At 51.3% G+C, this 26,446-nt stretch overlaps 8 protein-coding genes across 8 annotated transcripts; 4 read left to right on the forward strand and 4 right to left on the reverse strand.

The window, feature by feature from the left end:
- Positions 1-263: 263 nt before the first annotated feature.
- Positions 264-5,834, forward strand: BDQ94DRAFT_185928 (uncharacterized protein; the record flags this gene model as incomplete). Its single annotated transcript, XM_026775010.1, has 5 exons — positions 264-364; positions 420-446; positions 498-967; positions 1,016-5,658; positions 5,715-5,834. The coding sequence occupies 5 exons, from the start codon at positions 264-266 to the stop codon at positions 5,832-5,834; spliced, it is 5,361 nt and encodes a 1,786-aa protein (XP_026628933.1).
- Positions 5,835-7,043: 1,209 nt separating this feature from the next.
- Positions 7,044-8,258, reverse strand: BDQ94DRAFT_168234 (SRR1 family protein; the record flags this gene model as incomplete). The annotated part of the gene is made up of 3 exons (XM_026770998.1): positions 7,044-7,173; positions 7,237-7,896; positions 7,951-8,258. 3 exons carry the CDS (start codon positions 8,256-8,258, stop codon positions 7,044-7,046), a joined length of 1,098 nt encoding a protein of 365 aa, XP_026628934.1.
- A 1,268-nt stretch (positions 8,259-9,526) lies between these two features.
- On the forward strand, positions 9,527-11,799 carry BDQ94DRAFT_185929 (putative MFS transporter; the record flags this gene model as incomplete). The annotated part of the gene is made up of 9 exons (XM_026775011.1): positions 9,527-10,072; positions 10,134-10,209; positions 10,256-10,347; positions 10,416-10,522; positions 10,579-10,779; positions 10,858-10,977; positions 11,050-11,289; positions 11,379-11,714; positions 11,773-11,799. The coding sequence occupies exons 1-9, from the start codon at positions 9,718-9,720 to the stop codon at positions 11,797-11,799; spliced, it is 1,554 nt and encodes a 517-aa protein (XP_026628935.1). The 5' UTR covers positions 9,527-9,717.
- Positions 11,800-12,041: 242 nt separating this feature from the next.
- BDQ94DRAFT_139403 (uncharacterized protein) lies at positions 12,042-14,697 on the reverse strand. The gene is made up of 3 exons (XM_026765424.1): positions 14,247-14,697; positions 13,535-14,119; positions 12,042-13,453 (listed from the first exon to the last, which is right to left on the reverse strand). The coding sequence occupies exons 2-3, from the start codon at positions 13,989-13,991 to the stop codon at positions 12,186-12,188; spliced, it is 1,725 nt and encodes a 574-aa protein (XP_026628936.1). The 5' UTR covers positions 13,992-14,119; positions 14,247-14,697; the 3' UTR covers positions 12,042-12,185.
- Positions 14,698-15,218: 521 nt separating this feature from the next.
- Positions 15,219-17,963, reverse strand: BDQ94DRAFT_139407 (DNA damage response protein RcaA; the record flags this gene model as incomplete). Its single annotated transcript, XM_026765425.1, has 5 exons — positions 15,219-17,425; positions 17,481-17,632; positions 17,676-17,755; positions 17,813-17,875; positions 17,926-17,963. Coding segments are annotated over 5 exons (2,074 nt in total), but the record flags the coding sequence as incomplete, so codon positions are not given.
- Positions 17,964-18,084: 121 nt separating this feature from the next.
- BDQ94DRAFT_139408 (DNA/RNA polymerase) lies at positions 18,085-20,612 on the forward strand. The gene is made up of 2 exons (XM_026765426.1): positions 18,085-18,273; positions 18,321-20,612. Exons 1-2 carry the CDS (start codon positions 18,130-18,132, stop codon positions 19,989-19,991), a joined length of 1,815 nt encoding a protein of 604 aa, XP_026628938.1. The 5' UTR covers positions 18,085-18,129; the 3' UTR covers positions 19,992-20,612.
- A 1,068-nt stretch (positions 20,613-21,680) lies between these two features.
- Positions 21,681-23,471, forward strand: BDQ94DRAFT_168239 (uncharacterized protein; the record flags this gene model as incomplete). The annotated part of the gene is made up of 1 exon (XM_026770999.1): positions 21,681-23,471. One exon carries the CDS (start codon positions 21,681-21,683, stop codon positions 23,469-23,471), a length of 1,791 nt encoding a protein of 596 aa, XP_026628939.1.
- A 298-nt stretch (positions 23,472-23,769) lies between these two features.
- On the reverse strand, positions 23,770-25,520 carry BDQ94DRAFT_185934 (histidine phosphatase family protein; the record flags this gene model as incomplete). The annotated part of the gene is made up of 3 exons (XM_026775012.1): positions 24,926-25,520; positions 24,698-24,824; positions 23,770-24,634 (listed from the first exon to the last, which is right to left on the reverse strand). Exons 1-3 carry the CDS (start codon positions 25,488-25,490, stop codon positions 23,770-23,772), a joined length of 1,557 nt encoding a protein of 518 aa, XP_026628940.1. The 5' UTR covers positions 25,491-25,520.
- Between the last annotated feature and the right edge of the window lie 926 nt (positions 25,521-26,446).

Here is a 26,446-nt window from a genome sequence, read left to right on the forward strand (position 1 = left end):
ACATCTAGCAGCCTAGATGTGGACGTACATAAAGTGCGGTCATCCGGGGTAGTTTTCCTATACTTAGATCTAGATCACTCGGTAGAAGCTCCGGTATTCGTTTATTACCAGGATGGTGCTTATTGACAGCGTAGTTGGCCAATTTCTTTATCATGCGTCCGCTTCGAATATGAATTTCGGAACCCCCTAAGCCTCCTAGCAAGGAGCCAGGTAAACCTAAAGACACCGAGTTGATAACCTCTCAATCCATCGAATTTTTTTCCATGGCTTGCAACGGAATAGTAGGCTTTGCCACTCACAGCAAGGCTGTCACTGGTGATGAAGAGAAGGATTTGGCGTACAGGTTGTTTATCGAGCTGCTTGCGTAGGTTCCCTGATTCTCCTAAGCACAAGTGCCATATATTGAACACGGCTCATAGGTATCAGCTAGCATCTCCGGTAAGATGGTAAGTTTCCATTTCACATTGGTTTGCAAATAAGCCATTGATAGTGATCAGGATTGAAACGCAGAACGAGCTTCTCAAGATACCATCGCCAGTGCAGCGATTCATTGAAATTGGACCTCGAGCTACGCTCACAAGGATGGTCAGAAAGTCCGCTTCCATACGTCATGATCAGCATGCTCCGTCGCAGTGGTCGCATTTGCAGTTTCTTTCGTATCAAGACGACCGGGACAGAATACACTATGAGTATCCGGACCCTGTCCCGCTGCCATCGACCATGCAACGAACATCCCCAGCTTCGCCTCCAGCTCAGTTGGTCGTAAAAAGCTCTCGCTCAGATGCCGGACCACCTCTAGGATCAATGTCAAGCCCTGCGTCTGAACGTATAAAGACCTCAGCCCATGTACCCAGCGCCAGAGTTTCACTTTCGGCGCGTCACATTCTTTTGACCATCACAGGTCAGAAGTTGCGATGCCCTTTCGATCAAGTGCCTATGGACACGACGATCCGCAATTTGTCAGGAGGTGTGTTTCATTGAGATTACCTCATGCTCTGTATACTTACTTCTCCAGGAAAGTCAACTCTTCAGAATGAACTGATAGGTGACTTGGTCGCTGAGTTTGGTCGGGTCCCGGAAGGCATGGAAGATATGTCCCTGGCCAATCTGGCAGAAGCTCTCCAGGGGATATTTTCAGGCAAACCTGGGAAACAGACGTCGGCCTTGATATCCAGGTTTATATCAAGCAAAATGCCTGCTGGATTTAACCAGAGATCTGCACAAATGTACCTGCATTCGAAGTGGGGCCTGGAGGAGCTTGATGCAATGATTCCCATGTGCTTTGCCATCACTGTGCAGCCGTTATCCCGTCTGCCGGATGCAGAGGCCGCGCATGCATATCTCGACAATCTCATTGGTCAATACGCAGTGTTTGAAGGGATAACTATGGTGCCAACGCAACGACGTTCAAATAACGAGAATGGATCAATGGAGCCCATAGCAATAGATGCAGTGGCACTAAGGGCACTCCGAAAGGAACAACAAGATCTCCAACGCAAGCAGCTAAGGTTGCTTGCAGATCATTTGCAGATCAATATCAGTGCTCTCGAGGAGAATTCAGCACAGATGGCAGATGATATATTGTCCTTGCAAGAAAGCTTGGAACAGTGGAATGCAGAATTTGGTGAGGAATTTCTGGAAGGCGTCCGACCTATTTTCAATGCCAAGCAGATCAGACAGTATGATTCTTGGTGGAACTGGGTCCGCGAAGACCTGCTTCAATGGCTTAACAAGATCCTACTGGGATCTAGAGACATCGTGGTTTCAAGAAAGGATGATCACCTGCGTCGGATCTTGAATCGCTGGGACTCTAGCTGCGCGGATGTCATTCTAGATCGACTGGAGATATCATCCTCAACATCTAGAGCTTCTCAGACAGATGGCCATATTGTGCTGTTGAACAAAATCCTGAGCTTAGGGATTCATGCTCAAGCGACTGATCCTGTTCATATTCACACATTGCCTCCTCTGAAGCCTAAGATTAACTTCGGCAGCTCAGGGAGTTTGGAATACGAGGAAACGGTTCGCTCAGTAGGCAGCTACACGGACATAATCCGCCGGGGACGTAGTTCTCCTACCGGTACCACAGCGTCCACCCCTTTTGTGCATATCAAAACACGCAACGGTGAAGAAGACTGGACATATGACGCAAAGGTCACTGAGATGCTTCATCGGGTGTTGGATGTGGGCCTCACCACTGGTTTCAGTTATGTTGGTAAAACAGTGCTTGTGACAGGTGCTGGTCCCAGTTCCATTGCCGTAGAAATAATCCAAGGGCTCCTCGCCGGTGGCGCCCGCGTCCTTGTCAGCACAAGCCGTACGGTCTCCACGAACGCTCAGGTTTACCAGAGGCTGTTCAGGAAGTACGGAGCCCGCGGGGCTAGTTTGACGCTACTCCCAATGAATCAAGCCAGCAAACAAGACTGTGAGGCTATAATTGAATATATATACGGTGCAGAATCATCTGCTGGTAATGATTTGGATTGCATCATTCCGTTCGCCGCCATTCCGCAAACCGGTGAACCCGAGACGTTAGGCGGCCGACAGGAACTTGCCCTCCGAGGGATGCTTGTGAACCTCCTGCGGCTGGTGGGTCTCGTTTGTCGCGAAAAGGAAAACCGACGCATAAACACCAGACCGACAATGGTAATCCTACCATTGTCATGCAATGAAGGGACATTCGGTGGAGACGGCCTGTATGCGGAGGCGAAAATCGGACTCAAGTCCTTATTCAACCGATTCCACTCTGAAAGCTGGTCGACTTATGCAACTATCTGTGGAGCTGTCATGGGGTGGACTCGAGGAACTGGATTGATGCACTCATCGGATATGATAGCAGCGGAGATGGAAAAGCTCGGTGTCATCACCTTCACCCGAGCCGAGATGGCCTTCAATATCCTGGCGCTACTATCACCGGCCATCATCGCTCTCGCCGAAGAGACACCTGTATATGCGGATCTTACTGGCGGATTTGGGACCATGTGGAATGTAAGTGAATACATCGCAGCGAGCCGTAAGACGGTGGCCGAAAACCTTCGTTTGGGTCTTGTTCTGGCGGAAGAGGAGGCACACCAAGAAGAAGCCATCCACGGACGGCAAACAGACCCTCGTGCACACGAGCTAAAAGTGAGAAATAAGCGAGCCAACCTCAAGATCGGATTCCCCTCAATAACGAGGTACGAGCACATGACGGCCGGGCTTCCTGATCTTCAAGGAATGATTGACCTTTCGCGAACGGTCGTCATAGTAGGGTTTTCCGAGCTTGGGCCGTGGGGAAGCTCACGCACACGATGGGAAATGGAAAGCCAGGGTCAATTCTCCTTAGAAGGATCCGTTGAAATGGCGTGGATGATGGGTCTGATCAGACACACCACAGACGATTTCAAGGGCCAGCCATACGTTGGGTGGATCGATGTCGAAACAAACGAGCCGATCCCGGATGACGAGATTCCTAGAAGGTGCCACCGAAAGATTATGGAGAACTCTGGCCTTCGCTTTATTATGCCCGATGCACTCAATAGATACGATCCCTCGCGAATGGAGTTCATGCATGAAGTTGCGATTGAAGATGATCTGCCGCCGTTCGAGAGCTCCAAGTCTGCGGCAGAAGCATTTAAGTTGCGCCATGGAGATCATGTCTTTGTCCAGCAAATCTCGAACTCGGACAATTATCTTGTATGTATGAAGAAGGGGGCTGTGGTAATGGTGCCCAAGGCAGTTCCTTTCCATCCCCTTGTGGGCGGAAGGCTTCCCAGGGGATGGGACCCCTTGCGGTACGGCATTCCCGGGGATATTGTTCAAGAAGCCGACCCCACTACTTTGTATGCACTCTGCTGCGTCTCGGAGGCATTCTTGTCCGCTGGTATCAAAGATCCGTATGAGATGTATAAGCACATTCACCTCTCTGAAGTAGCCAACTGCTTGGGAACTGGGGGTGGTCCTATGAAGACAATCCAGAGCATGTACCGCGACCGATATCTCGATCGGCCAGTCCGAGGGGACATTATTCTTGATCACTTTTCTAATTCCATGGGCGCGTGGGTAAACATGCTGCTTCTCTCTTCCTCGGGTCCACTCAAGACACATGTCGGTGCATGTGCCACAGCCATAGAATCATTAGACAGTGGATGCGAGACTATTCAGACTGGGAAGTGTAAAGTTGCTATTGTTGGCGGTTGTGATGATTATGGAGAAGAGGTCGCTTACGAATTCGCTGGCATCAAGGCCACTGCGAACACCAGAGAGGAGTTGGCCAAAGGTCGTCTGCCGGGCGAATTCTCGCGCCCGACCACAAGCTCCCGGAGCGGCTTTGCGGAGTCCGCTGGTTGTGGGGTACAAATAGTAATGGCTGCCGATCTTGCTCTTGAAATGGGACTGCCAATCTACGGTATTGTTGCTTACACCCAAATGGCGAGTGATCAAATTGGCCGATCCATTCCAGCCCCAGGCAAGGGAATTATCACAGCTGCACGAGAGTCAAAGGACGCTAGACACTCGCCGTTACTGAATCTTGACTTTCGACGCGCGGGATTCGAGAAAGAAGTAGTCGATATTCGTCACCAATCATCGGGCGAACTAAGCGGCAGCATGAAATCTAAGATACGACATGCCCAGCACCAGTGGGCAAACAGAATCCGGCTGCAAGATCCCGGGATTTCTCCTCTCAGGGCCGCACTAGCAACATGGGCCCTAACAATCGACGATATAAGTGTTGTTTCGAGCCATGGGACTTCAACACGGGCGAACGAGATCAATGAAGGTGAGGTGATAAACACCCAAATGAACCACCTGGGTCGACGTAAAGGTAATCCGCTCCTGTGCGTGTGTCAGAAATCCGTGACAGGGCATCCCAAGGCAGCTGCGGGTGCCTGGCAACTCAATGGCTGCATACAAATGTTCCGCGATGGAATAGTCCCAGGGAACCGTAACGCGGACAATATTGACGAGCAGCTCCGACAGTTCAAACATCTGGTCTATCCCATGGAATCTATAAAGCCGCCCGACTTGAAAGCAATCATGCTCACCTCCTTCGGATTTGGTCAAAAGGGTGCTCTGGCCGTGGTGGTAGCACCCAGATATCTCTTCGCGGCTGTTCCGGCTGCAACGTTTGACGACTACCGAAGTCGAGTGATACAGAGGCAGCGGACAGCCAACGTGGAATTTGTCATCCGGCTGCTGAAGAACTCGCTGGTCCAAGTTAAATGCGACCCACCGTGGAAAAGCGCTGATGTTATGAAGAGTGTCTTTCTTAACCCAGAGAGTCGTTTAGATGCGGCTGACTCCTCCTTCGGGGAGACTCCGGCTAAAGCTTCTACTAAGGAGAGTATAGACAATGGATCGGCTGTCACGGCTGCGCTTGTTCAATCCCTACTCGAGCATGTTACTGGGCGCGCCGGTGCGACATCATCGACCAGCGTGGGAGTTTACGTGGAGGAGATCACGAGTCTCGACATTGAAAACCTCAATTTTCTGCAGCGCAATTTCACACCTGCGGAACTGGACTACTGTTCCCAGGCACCGAACCTACGCTCCACATTTGCGGGCCGTTGGAGTGCCAAAGAGGCCGTTTTCAAAAGTTTTCGGGTGCCTTCTATGGGTGCACGGGCTGCAATGCAGGATATCGAGATCTTGGAAGAAAGCGGGAATCCTTATGTCAAGGTATGTTTGATGGTAACACAGCATTTTGATTGCCTGTGTCAACTAATGTGGCACAGCTTCACGGACATGCTCACGCTGTAGCGATGTCCAAGGGTATCAGCAACATCGAACTGGCGATTGGCCATTCTAGAGAAGTGGCTGCTGCCGTAGCGCTAGCCAGGTGGACCCTTGAGTGACTGTATCGGTACCCTGTCACTAAAGATCGGGGAAGTAGAGTGACGTTTCCAGACAGTCTCAGTGACATTCCCAGAGATGGCACATAGGGCCCGTTTCAGAAGAACCGGGTTGCTCAATTCAATGCCCGGTGGAGCATTCAACGATGCCACCTATTCCATGGTAGGAAACGGAAAGTATAGTATTTGAGCTGGTGTGTGCGAGGGAGAAAGAAGGAAAGTGAAGCCGGACTTGTCCCACAACGGATAAGTGGTCGCCCGCTTTCCGATCCCGTGTTAGGAATGCCTTCTCGTTGAGTCGCCGTGGTTGGTGGCATCTTAGCTCGCACGAGGTATCTGCATAGAATTGCATACAAAAATTGTTACTCGTTTTGGTCAGGGGTATCTAATTCTACCTCCTACCCGACTAATCTCTTAAGTATAAACATTTGTCTAGATCTACAGTCCTATTCGCCCTTAATTTCATCACCAAAGAGAGGGTACTGTAGTACCCGTCTCAATAGAATTTCACGCACTATCATCATACTAGCTACTTGGTTTAATACCCAGTTCTATTCACTCCATGTTTGATACTCGTCAAGCAACCAGCCAACACTGGCGTGGAAAGCGGCGCAGTCACCCTGCATATTAGCGCTTAAACCAGCTTCCTAATCCATCAAACACAATGTACTGATACCATGATCACCACCTCTCTGCGCACCTTGTAGTAGACATTGCTTGGAATGTTTCATCAATATCAACCCGTCCTTGAGAACGGACATGCCGAATCTCTAGTGGTGGCAGGGATGCTTTTAATTTGGTACTGTGGTGAGAATTTAGGATAACTTTGGAGTAAGCTTAAAAGAGATCCAACAACTCTCTAGTCACAAGCATAGTAGATTATTACCTGGAGGTGTATAGACAGGGGTCTATACAGTAGCCAGGGGCCCTTGTACAGCCCGCTCTCTACCATTCGTCGATCGTTCAAATGGCCGGTTACGTGCCACTCACGCCAACAGCAAATCACTCTGCCATTGGAAAATGCTGCAGTGTTATAATTTTAATGAGGTTTTCAGGAAGCTGTAAACAATTCCGGGGCATTTGAAGGAGATGCAGAAGATTTGGGAGGAAGAATTGCTGGGTTGATTGGATAGAAATGTTTGTGGCAATAGGGTGGACATTAATTGCTGAAATGCTTCAAGAGGAACGGGATGTATCTTTCTCACTTCTAGACTAAGAACGCACCCTTCTCGCATAAACCGTCAAATCGCCAAAATAATCACCATGATCGACCAGTCGCGCACCATCATAATCCCGAAGCATCTCACAAACCCTCTCCGAATCAGGATCCGTCATCATCGGACTGCACATAGCCCACATATTAGCAGAGAACCAAGAGTTGGAACGAAAGAGAAGAACGACTCACCCTGTCCAAAACACCTCCCCATTTCCCAACCTGCTCTTCCACTCATTCATCTGTCCCTCTGGAAGCGGACTATTCCAAACTATCGCCGCCGGCCACTGCACATCCGCCACAATCTGCCTAACCGGAATATTAGGACAGACAGAGAATACCAGCGTGTGTTCATCGATCATCAGAAACCCCTCAGGGTCATTCACCACCGTGATACCGAGACCTCTCAGAAAATCAACATCCTTCTCATCGTACCACGGGTCCTGGGCAAAACACTGTACATCCTGTCCTTTACTGATGCGCTTCTCCTTCAAAATAGTCGCCATGGTTAGCATAGCGGCGTGCTGTGCATAAGAACGAACCGACACGTTCCCGAATTCCGCCTTACCGAGGGTCCCTAGTCCAAATGCAACGATTCTGGTGATTGTGCTAGACCAGAACCTTGGTTGCACAAAGGAGCCCTCTAGGTTTGAACACGTCTCGCTATCCTGCCACCCCCGGCGGATCTGTTTGAATGCATCATGAATCTCTTTGAGAGTGATGCCAGGGTGGCTTGGACTGCGTGTGTAACCAATGGAAATCGGGCATGGGGGCTCTAAGAGCAGTTTGGGTAACTGTGGATTGAAATATGTTAAGCGCTGGATGCTGCTGTAGTTGATAACATAAGTGTCGCTGTGTCCTTGCGTTAGAAAGACGATGTCCAATTGGCGGCAAGCTTAGACTTACGATTCTTTGGTGCAATTTTCAGGGACTTTCAGGCTATATGTATGTGGTTGATCATCCCAGTCTGGGATACTGACTCTTTCATATCCTTTACTGATCTGCTCGTGAAGGTCTTTCAGGAGTCTTCGTGGGAATAGTGGCTTCCCATAGTTGTAAAGTCGGACAATACGTTCGAGACTGGCTTGGACGTCGGCCAGAGTTTCTTCGCTCTGGCGTCTCCCAGCATTAGCAGATCGAGATGCTTCCATGTTTGTCTGGTGATGGCGGAGGGAGATCGAGGCCGGGGTGGATGGATATTTGATGGCTGCCATTGCGAAGAGTCGTTTTCCGAATGATGCTTTAATTTATATGTATGTGCTTGTCAATTAATACTATCTTCTTGGGAACTTCCATAACTACTTATATATTGAAGCCATCATACACTCCGGAGAATACATGCAGCAGCTGAATATAGATGTTTGCCATAACCCCAGAAATAGATGGGTATAGCGGCAGCGGCAGCAACCGCTGTCAATCCCAGCGTATTCCCGGACGATCCATTCCAACCTGTTGGAAATCTCCGGGGGGTGTGATTGGCCATGCGTGGTTCACTAAAGTGGTTGGACCCTATTAATATCGCCCGAATAGTGCGGTTTCCAGAGATAGAACGTGTTGGATTACTATACTAAGTAATATTAGGGGGATATATTTATAACTAGATGCAGTGCAGCAGCGCTAGGTTAGGTTTGCAGCTGGTTTGGAGCAAGCAGGGTTATTAATTAACATAGATTATTTTATAAATATAATCTCACGTGCATAAGTCGTTTCAGGTTATAGATTGTATGTTATTGGTGTCTGGATGGAATTTGGGATCATTTACATGTGTTTGGATGTCCATCCAACAGTTCAGTCGTAGCTGATTGGAGTTGTAGTCGCTGCTTCATGCGCCGGGATGCGGGCTAACTGCGGCGGCCGTCCGTCGGGTCGATGCAAGCAACTGGCTCGAAGACGGCGATGAAAGATTGATTGGTCATGATTGCTCGGTGGTAGAGCTAGGCGTTCGCCAAGCTCCGTCTGACTTTCTAGTTTCATCTATCGGAGGTTAAAGACTGTGTAACTTCCACATAACTAGGACAGCTGCGGTAACTACCTGTGTCATTTCTTCAGTCTTCCCATACAAACAGCGGATCATGGAACAATTCTAGGCAGTGTGCCTATTTAACCTACAGACGTTCGGTAATCATTCTATCACAATAGTTTTCCATCATTGCTAGAACCGACTGTCTAACATGGGTTTCCTACCAACGACCATAGGCACAACCTCACCCGCAAGCTTATCAGATAGTCTATCTAGTGCCTATACAATAAATCAGCACAAGCTGCAACACTTATCCAAAGCAATCAACATCTTTTTTGGGCCACAAAAACAACGCTTTAAACACACATTGGATTCAGCTACTCATTCGGCACTACTTCTGATGCCGATCGTGCACCCCGCATTTCATCTTATCACCTGGTCTTATCTCGGACACCCTCCGAGATAGCTTATTATCAACTTACGCTGGAATCCACCTAGATTGTCGTGCATCTTGCTGTATATGGCAAAGCAACCCAGACGCATTGATCTTATCGCTCAGACCAAGAAATCCAAGCCATGTTATCGACAGCCTGCCATCATGTGGCTTATCAGAGGGGCGACACTATACCCCAGGACCATAAACACGCCTTATATTTCTCCATCGACCCATCTGCATAATCCTGCAAGAGGTACACAGACCTTCAACCTCGAAAATGACAGGAACCATATCAGACACGAAGCCCCAAGATCCAGAAAAGACCATCCCGGTCACTACCAAAGTAGACGACGTCGACATCGGCCAAATCACCCACCTAGACGAAGCAGAAATTTTTCTCCACGAACATGGCATATCTCACGATCAGCTGCAAGAGATGCTCGACGATCCAGTTCGGATGAAGAAACTGCGGAGACGGATCGATATGATTCTACTGCCGTTGATGTGCGGGACGTATTGTCTGCAGTATATTGACAAACAGGCCCTCTCATACAGCGCCGTCTTCGACCTATTCACCAATGCTCATATCAACAGTAACGAGTACAGTTGGCTAGCGAGCATATTCTACTTTGGTATGTTTTGATATATTCATGGAAGAATACAACACAGCGCAGCTAATAGTATCAATTATAGGCTACCTCTTCTGGGAATACCCCGCCAGCTACATCGCCCAGCGCCTACCCATCGGGACAGTCGTCTCGTCTTTCGTGTGAGTCGCTCCCAACTACCGTCACAGCTCACCACTAAGGAAGCAGAATTGCCTGGGGCGCCATCCTCATGATAACAGCCAGCTGCAACAACTTCACTGGCCTGGCTATCTGTCGTTTCCTGCTCGGATGTTTCGAATGTACCAACCCTCCCTTCTCCCCTCCCCCACTCCCCATAATATTTGACAATCTCTAATGCCTAATTCAGCCCCAATAACTCCCTGCTTCATGATGATAGTCGGAATGTGGTACCTCCGACAAGAGCAGCCTTTCCGCGCGGGGATATTCTACTGCTGCAATGGTGTTGGATCGATGGTGAGCTAACCATCACCACTCCCCCTTTAACAAACCAAACTAATAAATCGGATCAGGTCGGCGGTCTCCTCACCTACGCCATCGGCCAACTAAACACCTTTCCCGTATGGCGCGCCGTCTTCCTCATCTGCGGCGGGGCAACCATCATCTGGGGAGTAGTGATGATGATATTCCTCCCGAATAGCATCCTCACCAGTAAGCGGTTCAGTGTTGAGGAGAAGGTGTTGCTCATCGGGAGGGGGCGAAAGAATCAGACTGTTCGTTTACCCACTCTTACCCTTCTCATAACTCCGATTATTATGGTTCTTTCTAACAAGAGAGATACAAATGAATAGGGTATCCTGAATAGATCCATAAAATGGTACCAAATCCGAGAAGCCTTCGTCGACCCCCAAGTGTGGCTATTATTCCTCTTCACATTGTTGAACGAGACGGTGAATGGGGGAGTAGCTAATGTACATCCCACCTTTCTTTAAACCCATGTCCTCCCTATTGAAAGCTGTTACTAACACTGAGAATAATACCAGTTCGGCAAACTCATAATCAAAGGCCTAGTCAGCAGCTCCCTCCTCACCACTGTCCTGGGTATCCCGCAAGGCGCATTCCAAGTCCTTTTCATCCTGTCCGGAACATACCTCTCTACTCGCTTCACAAATATCAGGACAATCATCATGATAGCTTACCTCATCCCCACTGTGATCGGAGTCTGTCTATTATGGAAGTTGCCTCGCGAGAGGGAATACGGGGTGTTGTTTGGGTATTATATCGTATGCTCCATCTTCTTTCTCTTTTATTTCCCCTCTCATCTCTGATGAAAGGAGTATTGATGCTAATGCTGAAATGATGAATATGATAGATCGGCTCCTTCGTAACCTCCCTCGTTCTCGCGCTGCAACTCCCCTCTAGCAACATGGGCGGATACACGAAGCGAGTAACCGCCACGGCATTCGTGTTCCTGGCGTACTGCATCGGGAATATCATCGGTCCGCATGCCTTTCTGGCCAGTGAGGCGCCGGTGTATCAGACCGGGTGTAAGTTGATTCTGGGGTGTGCGTTGTGTCAGATGGTTTGTGCGGGGGTGTTGAGGGTGGTACTTGTTAGGAGGAATAAGAGGAGGGATGATGCTATGACGGGGGTTGGTGGCGAGGAAGGGGAGGGGGAGGGGGTGATGGAGGATTTGACGGATTTTGAGGTATGTTTTCTTTCAGCTTTTGTGTGTGTTGGTTTGGGTGTATGCTGATTGGGTGCAGAATCCAAGGTTTAGGTATGTTTATTGATGGGTTGGTTGGGTGGGTTGGGGGTAGGATTTGGGATGTTGGTGTCTGTTGTATATACGGGTATATTTTAAGAAGGGCTCTTTGAATGTGCATCTACTTGATGTTTTGGATGAAGTAACAAACTATAAGCTGCTTATGGCAGTATGTGCGGAAAGATACTAGTTCCCGAATATGGAGCTTGCGGAGTCAATACTGCTCCACCTGCTATTATCTAAGCAGTTATCATCACTGCAGTACCTGTATCAGTCAGAGAAGAATATAATATTGCATTATTTGCTCGGCTCGAAAGACTAGGTATCATAGATAAGTAAATGGGCTACATAGTAAGACTTTTGCTGCTGCTCATCCCGCCCATCATAAACTACAAGCAAATGGCAATCAGCGTGTTATGGCTTGGATACATCGGCGATGACTTTGTATGTCGATGCATGGATACTTAAGGGTCGAGTTCGCGGGTACACGGCCCCTACGATCTGCCGGTTGTGTCCATACTGGGGGTAGATGCCATCAGAAAGCTCTGCATAGTGTGCCTGGGGACGGGCTTCGTGCAAGGTCTCAAGAATCCGCTCATTCCATAGACCGGTGCACTCGTTGTCGGACAGCTGGAAGTAGGGATTCAGTGGCGGACAGGCGGAGTCCAGGTCGATGAAGCGAATGCGCATGTAGGTCAGGGCAGTGTGCAGCTGCAGGCTGTGGACGGCGCCGAGGACAAGTTTCTCAAAGGAGCGGATAAAATTCAGATTGGTGATGCCGGAGAAGTCGTCAAGAAATCCGAGTCCCGGATTCGTTCGCTTTTCGCGACAGCATGTCTTGACCACCAAATCTAAGGACTTGAGTTTGGACTTGGCTGGCCAGGTGGACATGAAACTTCGGGTTGCATTGAAGAGACAGGCGCAGACCTTCCCGGTAAATGCAAGGGACTCCAGACGTGGGGCTGCCTCGCCAAGCAGGCGGCAGAGATGTGGTGGGCTGATTCCATCGTGAATCCAGCCAGATTGTGTATTGTCCTTGTTGTAGAAGCCCTCCAGGCTGATATTAACATGGACCAGAGTTGGGGATAGCCGGGACAGAATCTCCGCGACAGTCTCGTAGGCCTCGAATTTGGGCTTGGCGTAGGCGCAGTGCCACTCGCGCACCCCTGGTAAGGCTTGTGACATGTTCAACCAATGTTGATAGTCGCGCATGATATTCCAAGCTCCACGCATGACAAACGTTTGGACATCTGGCAGCGTAGGCAGACGTCGCCGTCCGGAGTGGCCGCACGGGTCATCGCGAAATTGGCGTACCATTGGCGGTCGCTTACAGTGACCTCCCTCCAGGGTAAGGATGCGTGCTTCCGGAAATTCAGATTTTACGTGCGAGAACATCTCCTCTAGTGTCGCATTGTGGCTGGCATAGTGGTACCGATAGTCGGTGCTATGGTTGGTGTCGGAGTCGTCCCACGCGATGGCTTGGGGCGCACCATGCTCGACCAAGCCGGCATCCTCGTCATGCAACCGCCGGGCAGGGAAATGATGCGATGTGTTCTTGACGGCTCGTTTTCCCCATACCGGGATCCAGATCTCGACATGACGGACGTACGGGGCCAGATGGGGATGCGCACGGAACCAACGAGCACTTTCTGCCAGTTCTTCTGTGGTCCCTTTGATTTTGACTAAGCAGTGAATTAGACCAGTTTACACAAATGGCGGCGTTGAGGGGGACCAAAACTAGTAAAGTGGGGAAGAACACTCACTGTGCCTGTAAATCCGGTCTTGCACCAGTGCTCGCCAGACAGGGGTGATCAATGCCAAATTGGAGAGGGTTTTTCGACGGGGATGACGCAATGACTTATTCCAGCTGCGCGCAGACTTGCCGGGCGCGCACGAGGTGAATGCCGATGCCCGCTCGCCAAACAGATGATCTAGAATGGCCTCGTGGATCTCGATGGGAAGGTCTTCGAAGCACACTTCGGATCGGCAGGCCTGAGGCGTCTCCACGCTTATCCGCACATCCTCCATTTCGGTATCCACCGGGGACTGGCAGACCAGCTGACAAGGCCCCACCGCCGGGGGATTAATGGGACCATCGAGAATCTGAATTTCGGCACTGGTGCAGCGACTCGCTTTGGCGTAAGGAATGGTAGTGGAAGCCGACGCTCTGGCCAGTGAATTGACCGACACCGGACGGGGAGGGGGGATGGTGGAAATCATGGGGGGCGATGAGGGGGAGAATATCAATTCAGACGGCAGTCAAAGCGAGGTCGCAAGCACGGAACCGGGAAGCGCCAAACAGGAAGAAAGAGTCGGAAAGTTCGTAAATCGTTAGTTAGAGCAAGGAGCTGCGGGTGGGTCGGAAGTTAGTATTTCAATTACCTGTGACCCAAGGCAGGAAAAAGCAAAGCAAAGTCTAAAAACGAGGCACTGGATCAAATTTTGGGGGAGGGGACTGCGCGCTGCGAGACATACTATTGACGGGAGGCTAAAAGAAGCGGGCGACGGGGGGAGGAGTTGTGAGCGTTCTGTGGTCCGTGATAAGGAGAAGTAAAAATAGGCAGGACGTTGGATGGATGAGGTAACGAGCGATGATATGAATTGCAGCCAGGGCTAGCCGACGTGGTCCATGGCGGTGCCAATGTTGATGCGTTGGAGGCAGATTGTCGCCAGTCGAACGAGCGGGCGAGATGCTAATCGGCGGTTAGGCAGTCAGGCAGCTGGAGGGTGGGATTGTAGCGACGAGTAGATGAGGAGGCTGTACGGAGTATGTAGATCGGAAGGCAGAGGGGCAGAGGAAACGAAAGCAATCGCAGCCAGGCGAGATGGGGAATGATGGGGGAAATAGAGTAGTGGGAAAGCGAAAGAATAGGAAGAGGATGGATGGATGAGATGAGACAAAACAAGATGGGATGGGATGACGAGGATGACGGACTGACTTTTGAGGGGGGGAGGAAGAGAGAGACACACACGCAGAGAGAGAGAGGGAATCTTCCAGGCGCTCCTCAGGCACACATTCACAGTTGCCGGTCATTCTTACGGCAGGACGGGACAAGCCAAAACACAAAACACACACACAGCCTTGTTGGGTCCCCCAAACCAGGTTTGTTCTGGTCACGCTCTCCTCAGCTGGACTCATCACACCACCTCAATGCTACTTCCAGTATAGTCCACGGCCAGCATACAGCAGCAGCAGCATCTACCCCCTTTCTCTCTACTGATAGCATACGGTTACTTAATGATGTACATGGGTCTGGTCTGTTATTCCCAGACCGCCATCTCACCTGTAACCCCAAGATAACCGAGTATCTATCTACTACTATCTATCTATCAAGGAAGATACATGTTTGTTTCACATAAATCAGTGTTTGGTTCCCGTGGGCCCGTTGAAACACACCTCAAACGGGGACAGCCCGGCGGGTCGGGGGCTCCATTCCCGGCCACTTTGGATGAGCCACGGCACAGACCACATGGGAGTGTCCACATTCACTCTTCTCTCCCCTTACCAAAGTACTCTCATGATGTAATTACCTCGAATACCATTCGAGATTCGATCAATACTCCAGAGTTCATTGCACTGTAGAAGTTGGTTCGCATCATGCACGGCTGACCGCATATCATCAGAATAACACTTCACAGTCTCCACCTATGAGGTGGTCCGCTTGAATGCCCAACAGCGTCATAAGGACGGTCTGCCTACCCAGCATACCCACTTCCCTGAATACTAACTTGGCTCCCCCGCATCTCGTTCTCCACAGTATGGCAACACATCCATCGCATTCACTCCCATGGCCTGCCATGCGATGGTGGGCCACTCTTCGTTCAACTACAGCCAATCTCCCATGTATCGAATGCTGAGAGAAGCGAACTGGTCATGATTGAAGGTATCTAACATACAAATATTGAGCATCAGTCATCGCCTGCGACGGAATCGGAACCGAAGCCCATCATCACTATCCGAATCTTGCTCTTCTCGCATCCGTTTCTGCACCCGGGGCTGACTTCGGGTCTCCCTGGGCGCTGGCGTCTCCGACTCAACCCGGCCCGAGGACTGCGAACGGGATGCCGCTGCGTCCTGGCTGACTGCTCGTTCGGCTGGACGGTCTGCTGGACTCTGCTCCGTGCGATTACTGACCCAGTAATGGTCCCCAATCCCAAAGTCCTTTCGCGTCACCTCCTCTAGTGGCACTATCACCGTCTGGATGCGGTAGCGAGGCTGCCCAGGTTCGCCCTTTCGGCGGAACTTCTTGAAGTTCTTGCGTCCATTCCACCGATCGTCCCACCGACGATCCTCTTCGCCCCCATTCCTCGGTTTCACTTCCATCTCCTCTACGATCGCAAGCCCTTTGAGCTGCTCCACATTGACGTCCTCGAGAGAACCTTGCAGCGACGCTTCTTCCGCCCGACGCTGGCGTTGCGCATCTTCGGCCTCCCGATGCTGTCGCGCAGCCTCCAGTACGTCCAGTTTCTGGCGTTTAACCCGCGGCATGGCCTCATCTTTCGTCTCAGAACTGGGCTCTTCTTTAGCCCTCTGCGTCGTCTGAGCACGGCGACGTTTCATCGCTTGGGCACCAGGCAGTAAGCTTGAGACCATATATTCTTCTTCCTCCTCCTCTTGCAGGCTGCTTTGTGGTTGCGATGGTTGTGCCGGCGATGGCTCGATATCCATCAATGGCGGCGAGTCATCAACGCTCTCCGGCGCATGAACAGGAATAGAGTTGATATCGAAGCCATCATCGAACGTTTTCATTTTACTCACAAATCCTCGAACTCGTGGTTTCCTCTTCGTTGACAGCTGGCTTTCCGTCGGAGGCTGTGAGTCTTGGACTTCTTGAACATCAGGGGTAGCAGCTGGTGCTGGTGTGGGTTCTGTATCCATGTCCTGGGCCTCAGGCAAGGATCGGCACAGGCCAGAAGCGTCATTTCCCAGAATGGCGTCCAGGAATTCGCTCTGTTGAATCACTCGTTGGTCGGTCGTCAAAGCAACCTCGTTACCCAGCTCGGCCCACCAGTTCTCATGACGTCCACTCGCAACGTATCGAACAAGAACCACGCCGCCAGGGCCATCCCGTTGGCTCCCCAGACCTTTGTCGCCAGCCGCATTTCTCATATATTGTACGATCTCTGCCGCCGTTGTGACACCTTCTTCCACTTGGTAAAGCAGAGCCTTCCCGTGGCCGTTTGTAATGACATCCTGCAAGTTTCCAAACTGCGCAGGTTCCATGAATACGAATGTGTAGTCCTCAAAGACATTGATTCGATCGAGCCTCGGAGCAAACGCTTCCTTTGGTCTCTGTACGGTTTCCTTGCCAGGTGGGGGAAGATGTGCCATTGCATCCGGCCATGCAGTGTCGAAATCGGCCTCCAGCGGGGACAGCGACTCAAGGTTCTCTAGATCGCTCGGGGTAGCCGCGTAAACCAAGGCGTCAAGATATGATTCCTGCACAATGTACTTTCCGTTCACCAATGCTTGAAGACCTTTGGCCGTATTCCGTTTCTTTTGTACAACGTGCGTGGTGTGGTCGACAACATAGGGAATAATCGTTTTGATATCCAGATCCTCGACACGAGAGCGCACTTGTGCCAGGGGATCTTTCGCCTTAAGTTCTTTCGAGGAAAAGGAGAACGTAAGGACGACTGGTTGCCACTTGATCCTAGTAACCACCACGGTTAGTCACTGCTGACATTGTTCCTTGCGATGGCAATTACCGCAGCGCATGTTCATATCTCCCCAACTTGATTTCATGCTCCTCACCAGTCAGATCTTTACTTTCATCCTTAACAGTATTACCATCCACCCTGGTGCCATATTTCGATCCCAAGTCGCGAACGGCAATTTTCGATCTGGTGTAAATATGCGACTGAACGGTTAGCAGGGAAAGCAGAGGAATTGGATTATCGTACTCCATCTCCCGATTTGACAGGTGAAACTTCGATCATCATATGCTTTCGGGATATCGACTTGTTATCAATGGCGTGTCGGACTGCATTAAGACTAAAGGTCAGTATGGTGGACTTTGGCCGTTATCACAGCACCTTACCTCCATCTTGCTTGATCCGACCGAAGAGATACTTCTTCCCCGGTCGCAGCCACACGCGCTTGCCTTTCACAATCAGCCAAGTCCACTAAGGTGGTAGAGTGAAGATGTATTACCTCCCAGAAAATCACCCTCCGAGTCTAGAATCCACATGGGAGCGGTTGTGTGCCTGGCAGCGAGATGCAGCTGCTCGGATCGAGTTGACATCAGCGGCACGTGAAACACGGCCCGTCACGCGTGTTCACGTGATCAGGCGTCGCAATAGCTGCCTGCTTGGGTAATCTGATGGTCCATCAGAACCTCGCTTCATCCCTAAAAAGATGGAGCCTTCGGGCGAGGAGCCGAATGATGATGCAAAGGCGTCCAGCAATGCGGAGTCTGTTGAGGACTATGAAACCTTGAAATATCAACTGCTGGGACCGTCTTTGACCAAAGCGGGTCAGGATGCCGTGGACCAGCGAAAGGTGAGCAGTATGCCACAATGTTCTAGGATGATAGCTAAGGTTAGCAGGTCTCGGAGATCATTTATAATGCCTCCAAAGGATCCAAATTCTTCAATCATGAGCAAAACCGAGACAAGGTCTTGACAGTCAAGATTGAACGCATTCTGAAAGAGAAAGCCCGTCTCGAGAAACTAGATCTGTCGGCTGATCTGCGACGCGCCGACCAGCTTCTTGCTGAGCTAGAACTGACGCGAGATCTGTCGCAGCATGTTGTTCACGTCGACTGTGATGCTTTCTTTGCTGCAGTGGAAGAGCTCGACCGTCCAGAATTGAAGACTGTCCCTATGGCGGTCGGCAAGGGCGTGCTGACGACCTGCAACTATGAGGCGCGGAAGTTCGGCTGTCGGAGCGGCATGGCATCGTTCGTGGCGAAGAAGCTGTGTCCTCAGCTGATCTGTTTGCCTCAGAACTACGAAAAGTATACTGCAAAGGCAAAGGAGATCCGCGCCATCTTCGCACAATATGATCCTACATTCGAGAGCGCTAGTATTGACGAGGCTTATCTCAATCTGACTGCATATTGTACCGAAAATGAGCTTGATCCCGAGGAGGCGGTCCAGCGCATGCGGGCAGAGGTCTTGGAAAAGACCAAGATTTCGGTCTCTGCTGGCATTGCGGCAAATGCAAAAATAGCCAAGATCGCATCCAACAAGAATAAGCCGAACGGCCAATTTTGCGTACCTAACGAGAGAGAAGCGATCATGAAGTTCATGGAGGAGCTACCCGTCCGCAAGGTGAACGGTGTTGGTCGTGTCTTCGAACGTGAACTTGATGCGATCGGTATTAAAACATGCGGCGACATTTATCCGCAGCGTGCCATTTTGACCAGGTTATTCGGAGAAAAAGCGTTTCATTTCTTGGTGCAATGCTACCTTGGCTTAGGTAGAACGAAAATACAGCCGGTGGAGAACTATGAGCGCAAGAGTGTGGGAACTGAGAGGACGTTCCACGAGATCGGGAATAAAGAGGAGTTCAGAGCCAAGCTGTGGTCGATAGCCGAGGAGCTTGAGAAAGATCTGGCGCGAACTGAGTTCAAGGGGCGTACACTGGTTCTCAAAGTTAAGCTCGCTACATTTGAGGTGTTGTCACGACAATGCCAGCCTCCACGGGCGGTCTCGACTGCCAAAGATCTGTATGCGTTCTCACTTCCGATGCTGGAGAAGCTTGAAAAGGAAATGCCTGATCTGAAAATGCGCCTCCTTGGTCTCCGGTGCACCAACCTCGTGAGCACGAAGAAAGTTGGGATCGAGCTCTTCGGCTTCACTTCGCGGCCGAAGCCTGCTTCAGACATGTCGACCGATCCTCCGGTTGAACAGGAGATCGAGACAGAGGAGGCCTTTGAGAAAGCGGCACGGGAGGAACTACAAGAGGAGCTCGATGATTTGGAGAAGCTGAGCCAGGAGGTATCCGAGGCCACAGAATCGAAGCAGGATGAGGAAGGAGTGGATGCATCACAGCCTGTATATTGGGATTGCCCGATTTGTTCTCGACCTCAGGTGGCGGAAGATCGTGCATTCAATGACCATGTGGACTACTGCCTATCAAGGCAGACGATCAAGGAGGCTGTCCAAGGTGCCTCGAGTGATGCTCCGCCTGAGCCTCTGGCTGCATCGAAGACACGTAAGCGAAGAGCGACGGAATCACCGGATCCGCGACAGAAACGGTTGTTCTTTTCGTGATGACTTCTCTATAGTCCACAGTATACTAGTTCCCGCAGAGCCGGGCTCGTCTTGCAGCCCAGGTCAACTTGCAGGAGTAGGTACCGTCAGTCTACTTCGAATATTCTCAGAGCGATTAACGGCATGGCAGCCGCTCTGCAACTCACATCCCGCACTCGATGCCGGCCACGGTGGCATTGCGTCTGACACCGACATGACAGACGCTTCCAGTCTTTCGGGAAAGAAGTGATCAATCAGATCTACATGATCTGATCACGAGAAACAACCATCCATTCCCAACGGTCAATACCTACCCGTTTTCGCGACCTCCTTCATAAGGAGCTTCTCGGTTATAAAATTCACTATGTGCAGCTTGTTTATAATGTTGGAATTCACGATAGCTTTACCATCGCAGGCTTGTATATCGGAGAGAACGATAGAACCTTATCATCACTGCTATCTACTAAATGACAGATCAACCATCGGGTACCTGGCGTTGATGAAGAAATATATCATTGCCAATAATATCGCTGTAAGGCAGTATTGCATGCATGAAGGGGTTGTTGTTTATGCTGCATCGATTAATTGTTGGCTGGCACCCAGCCAGACGGTTCTATTAATAGGTTAATTAAGGGTTAGTTAAGTACTGACGATGTATCTACGTTAAACGAGGACCCATCCACAACACTCGTTGACGATTCTATACTTAGCTACTCAACAAATAATACTACGAAAGGGATCATACATTGGAAAGCACAACCTCGCATCTAGTGTTCACCAAGTATCTTTCGTCAAACTCAAACCACCAAGCAACAGCACTCCCGATAGAAATACCATCACCCCCGATAAACTTCACCACATATCACAAACCCGCATTGACAACCAGGAATGTGGATCTAGCCCCCTCCCTCTCCTCTTATTCAAGATCAACGTGGCAGACGGCCCCTTGCATCCCCGAATAGTTGTTTGTCACGCATCACGTGGTCAACAGCAGCTCCCCATGGAGACGAATGTTTTGATCGACGAGATCTGAACCGATAAGGCTTGCAGGGAATGAATCAATCAAATCACATCTGTCATGTGGGAGAGGGCAGATGATCAGAAAAATATACTCCGGTTCCGTGGATTACAATAGTGTAGTGTAGTGTAGTGTAGGGGGAAAAGGGAAGCGATGGGGTGATCGGCGTGGTGGTTGTCCGGTTACTCCTCCGGAGGGAGCCGCAGCTCCGACTTCACCCATGGTCGGGGGGATGCATCAGCCCATGTGAAGGGGACTGCAATGCGCAAGGGTGGGTGCAGTTTGTAGTTACTATTACTACTATTTTTGAAGATATGAATGGTTTCAAGTGTTGATAATTAGAAGATGGAAGTGAGAACGTGTATAGACCGAGGATAGGAAATAGTTATTGGGATCGAAACCCATCAAGGGATCAAGTGAGTTGCGGTGAAAGGGGCCACTGGAGACTAGCCGGATTAGGCGGGGGGATGTTTTGCACCCAAACATTAATTATCCTTCTTTCTTCTCAGGTGTTGTTGACAACAAATTCAACGCACCGTATCGTCATCCCACCCGGTTTTCTTCTCGCCTCATTTTTTTCCTCCCTTCCAGCCTCGGCCGTTTCCTCTCCTCATCTGGACGGTCAAGAACCCGCTGTCGACTGGCTGGTGCCATCATCATGCTTGCAGATTCTCGAGCACTGTCGCAATGCCATGAGCCGCTCTCCTTTCCGCCCCTCGACTCCCGCAACTATGAACGCCGCCGATAAACAAAACAATGGCCATCTCGCCAAACCACTCACCCCCGCCCTCAGCGCCGCCTTTCATCGCTCTCAGAAATCCCCTCTGACTCCTCGACTCGCTACTCCCGGGGGTTATCGAACTCCCAAGCGACTGGCCGCCTCCGAACATCCCTCGTCCGCCCCCTCCAAGCGGGATCCCGAGCCATCATCATCATCCCTGCTCAGTGCCAACGTTACCCCTCGATCCGGCTCCCGCAACAGCAGACGCGATGGAGCTGTTTCCTCCCCCAACAACAACAACACCCCGACCAACGGGCAACAGTCGCCCCAGGTTACCTGGACACAACCGCATGTGGGCCAGCTGTCAAATACGGGGCGACTCCGGACGGAGCGGAGTCCCGTTCGGGGGACAATGCTGGAACCATCGCGGACAACCCGGGCCAGGACCGTGACGATGGAGTCCAACCATCTTTCCCGGCCTAATTCTGCGTCGGATAATTCAGCCGGGGCCCCCATGTTTTTTCACGCCTCCGATGCACGGTCGACCATTTCCGAGCAGGAGCCCCGCCCGAAGCTGCAGACAAAAACATCCGGTACCACTTTTATCTACGCGAACGGGGCGCAAGAGAGGCAGTCCCCGGTAAGTGAGGTGGGGGGTACGTATAAACGCCGGTCGATTGGCTTGACGCGATCGGTGGTGTCCGCGAAACCGTCTGCCTCGCCACGGCTGCGACCAGCCCGGGTGGACTCGAATCCGCGGCTGTCTGATGGGCCGTCTGTAGTCGGGTCGCAGGATGACTCGTTTGAAGCAGGGTCACAGGCTCATAGTCCACCTATGAGCAGCGTATCAGCGCGACCGATTCCAGCCGTGCGACACGTTAAATCGTCGAGTCTCGACTCTGGCCACAGTGGACTCTCGCCTCCTCACAAGGAAGGTCTGCGGCCCAGCCCGCTTATCATATCGCCATCAGAACCAAAGATCGATGCTAGCACGATTGCATCCGAACCGCTGCCAGGTCTCCGGCCGCGAGTGTTCAGCAATGGGTCCATCGCTTCAGTGGATACGCATAACTCGGGGATGCAGAGCCCGTCCAAGTCAGAAAGCGGACAGGCCAACGGCGCCCTCAATGCGCGTACGGAGCGGAAGATCATGGATCTTGAAATTAGCAACTCATCGCTTCTCGCCATCAACCGCACACTAGAACGGGAGATGCGGAAGCAGAACGCAGAGCTGCGAAGATACCGACGCCTCAGTCGCTCAGGGCGTCTATCCATGGCGACGTCCAGCCGGTCTGTGTCCGGCGCTCTCTCGATTCCTCCTGAAGTTGAGGAAGCAAGCGAGCACTCATCGGTGCGGTCGCCAGAAGAACTCTCGGACTTTAGCGACGAAGACTCCTTGGAAGACGGGGTGCTGAGCCCGGACTCGCAGGCAGATCAGGACTCCCAGCATCGTGCGCGGGACGAGAAACGGTTCCTCATCGACCTGGCGAAGCATCAGGAGCTTCTTGCCGACAGCCAGCGGCTGAACCAGAGCCTCAAGCGGTGTCTGGGATGGACCGAGGAATTGATTAGGGAGGGACAGCGCGCACTCGAATACAATGTCCATGTAAACGACGTGCAACTGGGTGGACGCGTGCTCACCCCGGAGGAGCTGAATGAGCTGAACGAGCTCAACGAGCTGCACGAGCAGCAAGAGCTCGAGGATATTTCTCGTCCATCAAGTCGGAGCGACTCCGAACCCCCTTCGGAAAACGGCAGCTAGCTGCATTGCATACTACTATCTCATCTAGACTAATACGGCGTCGCTGGTGTACTGTGCTATTTGTTCTGTCCGACTAAAGCTGGCATTTAGTCTTAGCTTTTTCTTTGTGTCCTGATTTATTTGATTGATTGATCGTGTTGATGGCGATAGATGGCCGGCCGGCAGCTGTTCTGAGCTAGATACCCATACGCGTGAATTTTTTCTAGCATATACCATACTATATACCATATACCACTTTTGCATGCATCCACACCCTCACTTCTCTCCACACAACATAAAAACCACGTAAGTAGTAATCCTAAGGCCTTCCATCCCCAACCTGGCCCCCACCACTGCCCACCCCCTCAATACACGCCTCCTCGAAACTCGCCAACTCCTGCATCTCCTTCACACCCCCCAGGAACCCCTCCAACGAGCAAAACCCATTCCCTCCATCCGACTCACACCCAGACACCCCATCCACCGGCACCGGCATCTCATTCAACACCCACCGCACATACTCCTTCCCAACCCCCTCACTAACCGTCGGATTCTCATAAACCACCTCCCCACCCGCATCCACCTCAATATCCGCAGCAGAGGAAGAATCACACCTCCAAATCTCCGTCACAAACCGCGCCCCGAACGGCGCAATCCTATTCAACCTGAACGTGCGATTCAGAGGGACTTCGTTCGCACTGATATTCCCTTTCATTCCATCCTTCCCGATGTTGAAGTACTCCACACCCAGCGCAGCCAACACAGACACGATCACATCATCGTGAGACATATCCAGGTAGAGTGGTTGATGCAGCGGGAATGTGCTCGGGTTAGAGTCGTACGTAATGTTGACGTTCGCAACCTGCTTCTCGATCACCTTGCCCTGAAGACGGGATGCTAGTTCGAGGACGTAGCCGATCCCCTGGGCCCTTCCGGAGGGAGAGCCGAAGCCATAGTCCCCGTAGAACTGCAGATCGAGGATATAAGCGTAGGATTCCCATTCGGAGGGGGTGAAGAGCGCGCAGAAGGAGGAGGTGCCGAGCACGGCGGTCTCGTATGCGCAGAGGTTTTGCATGGAGAGGATGTCCAGATAGGTTAGGTTTAGGGTTGAGGGGAGGTACTGGGAGAAGCGGGTGATGATGGGGGGTGTGTAGATCTTGAGGAATTGCTCGGCGGAGTCGTCTCTATTTTTTTCATTAGTAGGTGGGCAATTTGGGCATAGGGGTAAGGGGATGGGATATGCGTACCCCTCTGAAGTATCCCCGTTAGGACAGCTTCCTGACAAGGTATTGTTGTAGCCGTCGCCCTCGGGGATGATGACGAGGTCGTAGTCATCGGAGGAGCTGTTGGCTGCGATGTTGCTGAAGAAGCCGCCTATACTTCTTATTAGCATTCTTTCTTTATTATTTACCTACCAGGGGAATTGAATTGAATTGAAAGAATTAGAGAAAGAGTGGGGAGGGGGGAAGACATACTCAACCACCACCTCGCACTCTCCAGAATCCTCGCCTGCGACGTCGTCCTAAATATGGGCTTGCTCCTCCTCGTTCCATTCGGAAACACATTCAACTCATTACTCCAGTCCGCCATGCCCGCTGGGGCATCATACAATACACGTCCGTACCGGGACCAATGGAATGCACCCGAGGTAGCTTCTGTCGCTGCGCCGGTGGGGAGGAGGGCCTCTGTGCCCATCAGGTATCTCCAGTTATTGAGGAAGGAGAGGGGCCCAGTGGCGAGGGTGCTGTTTGGGTGCGCTAGAGTGTAGTTCTTTAGCTTCTGGGCGAAGGATTCCATGCTGTCGGCGTCGAGGAGGTAGGAGGTGGGATAGCGCTGGGCGTGCCGGTGGAGGATGTGCGCTTGGGTTAGTTGGCAGGTCTTGGGCGTGCCCGGGGGGATGCCGAAGCCTGGGCTCGAGGTGTAGGGGGATAGGTTGCCCCATGTTGAGTCGAGGTTGAAAGGGGTGGTGGTGGTGTTTGTTGCGGTGGTGAGGGTTAGGAGGCACAGGAGTGCCGTTGTGAGGGGGGAGAGGAGGATCATGGTTACGGTGTGGGGGGTGTGACTACATGGGGAGAGGGATGGTAGAGGGGAGGGAAGAGGTGAGGTGGTTATATATGGGAGAAATCAGTGCGGAATAATTAATTGGATTGTATCTATGCTAGAACTGAGTGGGAAATGAGCGGAGTCCGTCGTATCAATGCTGGCCAGCCTGCTAATGTGGTGCGGGGGGCTGGTTTGCTAATTTGTTAGGTTGGTAGGAAAGAAGTAGTAGATAGGCAAGTATTGCGGAGTCGAAGCTTTAAACCGGCTTAGTCTAGGAGAAATCTGCTAACGGATCCAGGTTACGCAGTGGTGCTACTGACCAGATAGTGATAGTGTGGTGGTGAAGTCCATGGAGCGGGAAAGCCTTCCGTTGCTGATTGTGGTAATTGGTCGCGTGAGGGTTGGAGAGAGAGAGACGGAGAGAGACCGCCAATCCTGCCAAAGCGGGGTTGGAGAGCAGCAGAGAGCCTGTAAGATGGAATCCCTCCTGGCAGTAGGAAAGCTTATCAGAAGGTGAGACACGGCGGGACGGGTTCGGTAGTTTCTATCTCCAGTTTTTTTTGAGAGGGGCGCCGGTGAATGTTAGGGGTAGGACCTGCTTCCCAGGTTAGATACTGACTACTAGTACAACAACGTAGGTAGGCAATCATTGTTGTGAGTTGAGATAAGGAACAGTAGAGTTGATCGTGAGTGGCACGTAAGATATTCCATTGACAGAATTAGTACTTTTCTTCCTGCATGCAGTTTTCTGTCTCTCACCCCGCAGCCACTACCGCTACACCTGCAGGGTTAGTCGGCGGTTGTACCTTCTATCGTACGACGTCACTTACTCCGCATGTAACCAAAATTCCTTGGAAGTCGGCGATATCCGGTACAGTAACGGATCATGAGTTGGTATTAGTCGCAGTAGTAGTGGTTGGTGCTGATTAACCGGAGCACAGGAGACCGTTACG

The sequence above is a fragment of the Aspergillus welwitschiae genome (genome assembly GCF_003344945.1).
Source record: "Aspergillus welwitschiae strain CBS 139.54b unplaced genomic scaffold BDQ94scaffold_8, whole genome shotgun sequence".
Classification (NCBI taxonomy): Eukaryota; Fungi; Ascomycota; class Eurotiomycetes; order Eurotiales; family Aspergillaceae; genus Aspergillus; species Aspergillus welwitschiae.

What these genes read in the sequence shown, in the direction of transcription:
- BDQ94DRAFT_139403 (XM_026765424.1), bottom strand. Translation starts at nt 13,991, where the DNA reads ATGATTTCCACCATCCCCCCTCCCCGTCCGGTGTCGGTCAATTCACTG. An exon ending in AGACCGGATTTACAGGCACA is followed by an intron (nt 13,454 to 13,534) that starts GTGAGTGTTCTT and finishes TTCACTGCTTAG; the next exon opens with TCAAAATCAAAGGGACCACA.
- BDQ94DRAFT_139408 (XM_026765426.1), top strand. Translation starts at nt 18,130, where the DNA reads ATGGAGCCTTCGGGCGAGGAGCCGAATGATGATGCAAAGGCGTCCAGC. An exon ending in ATGCCGTGGACCAGCGAAAG is followed by an intron (nt 18,274 to 18,320) that starts GTGAGCAGTATG and finishes TAAGGTTAGCAG; the next exon opens with GTCTCGGAGATCATTTATAA.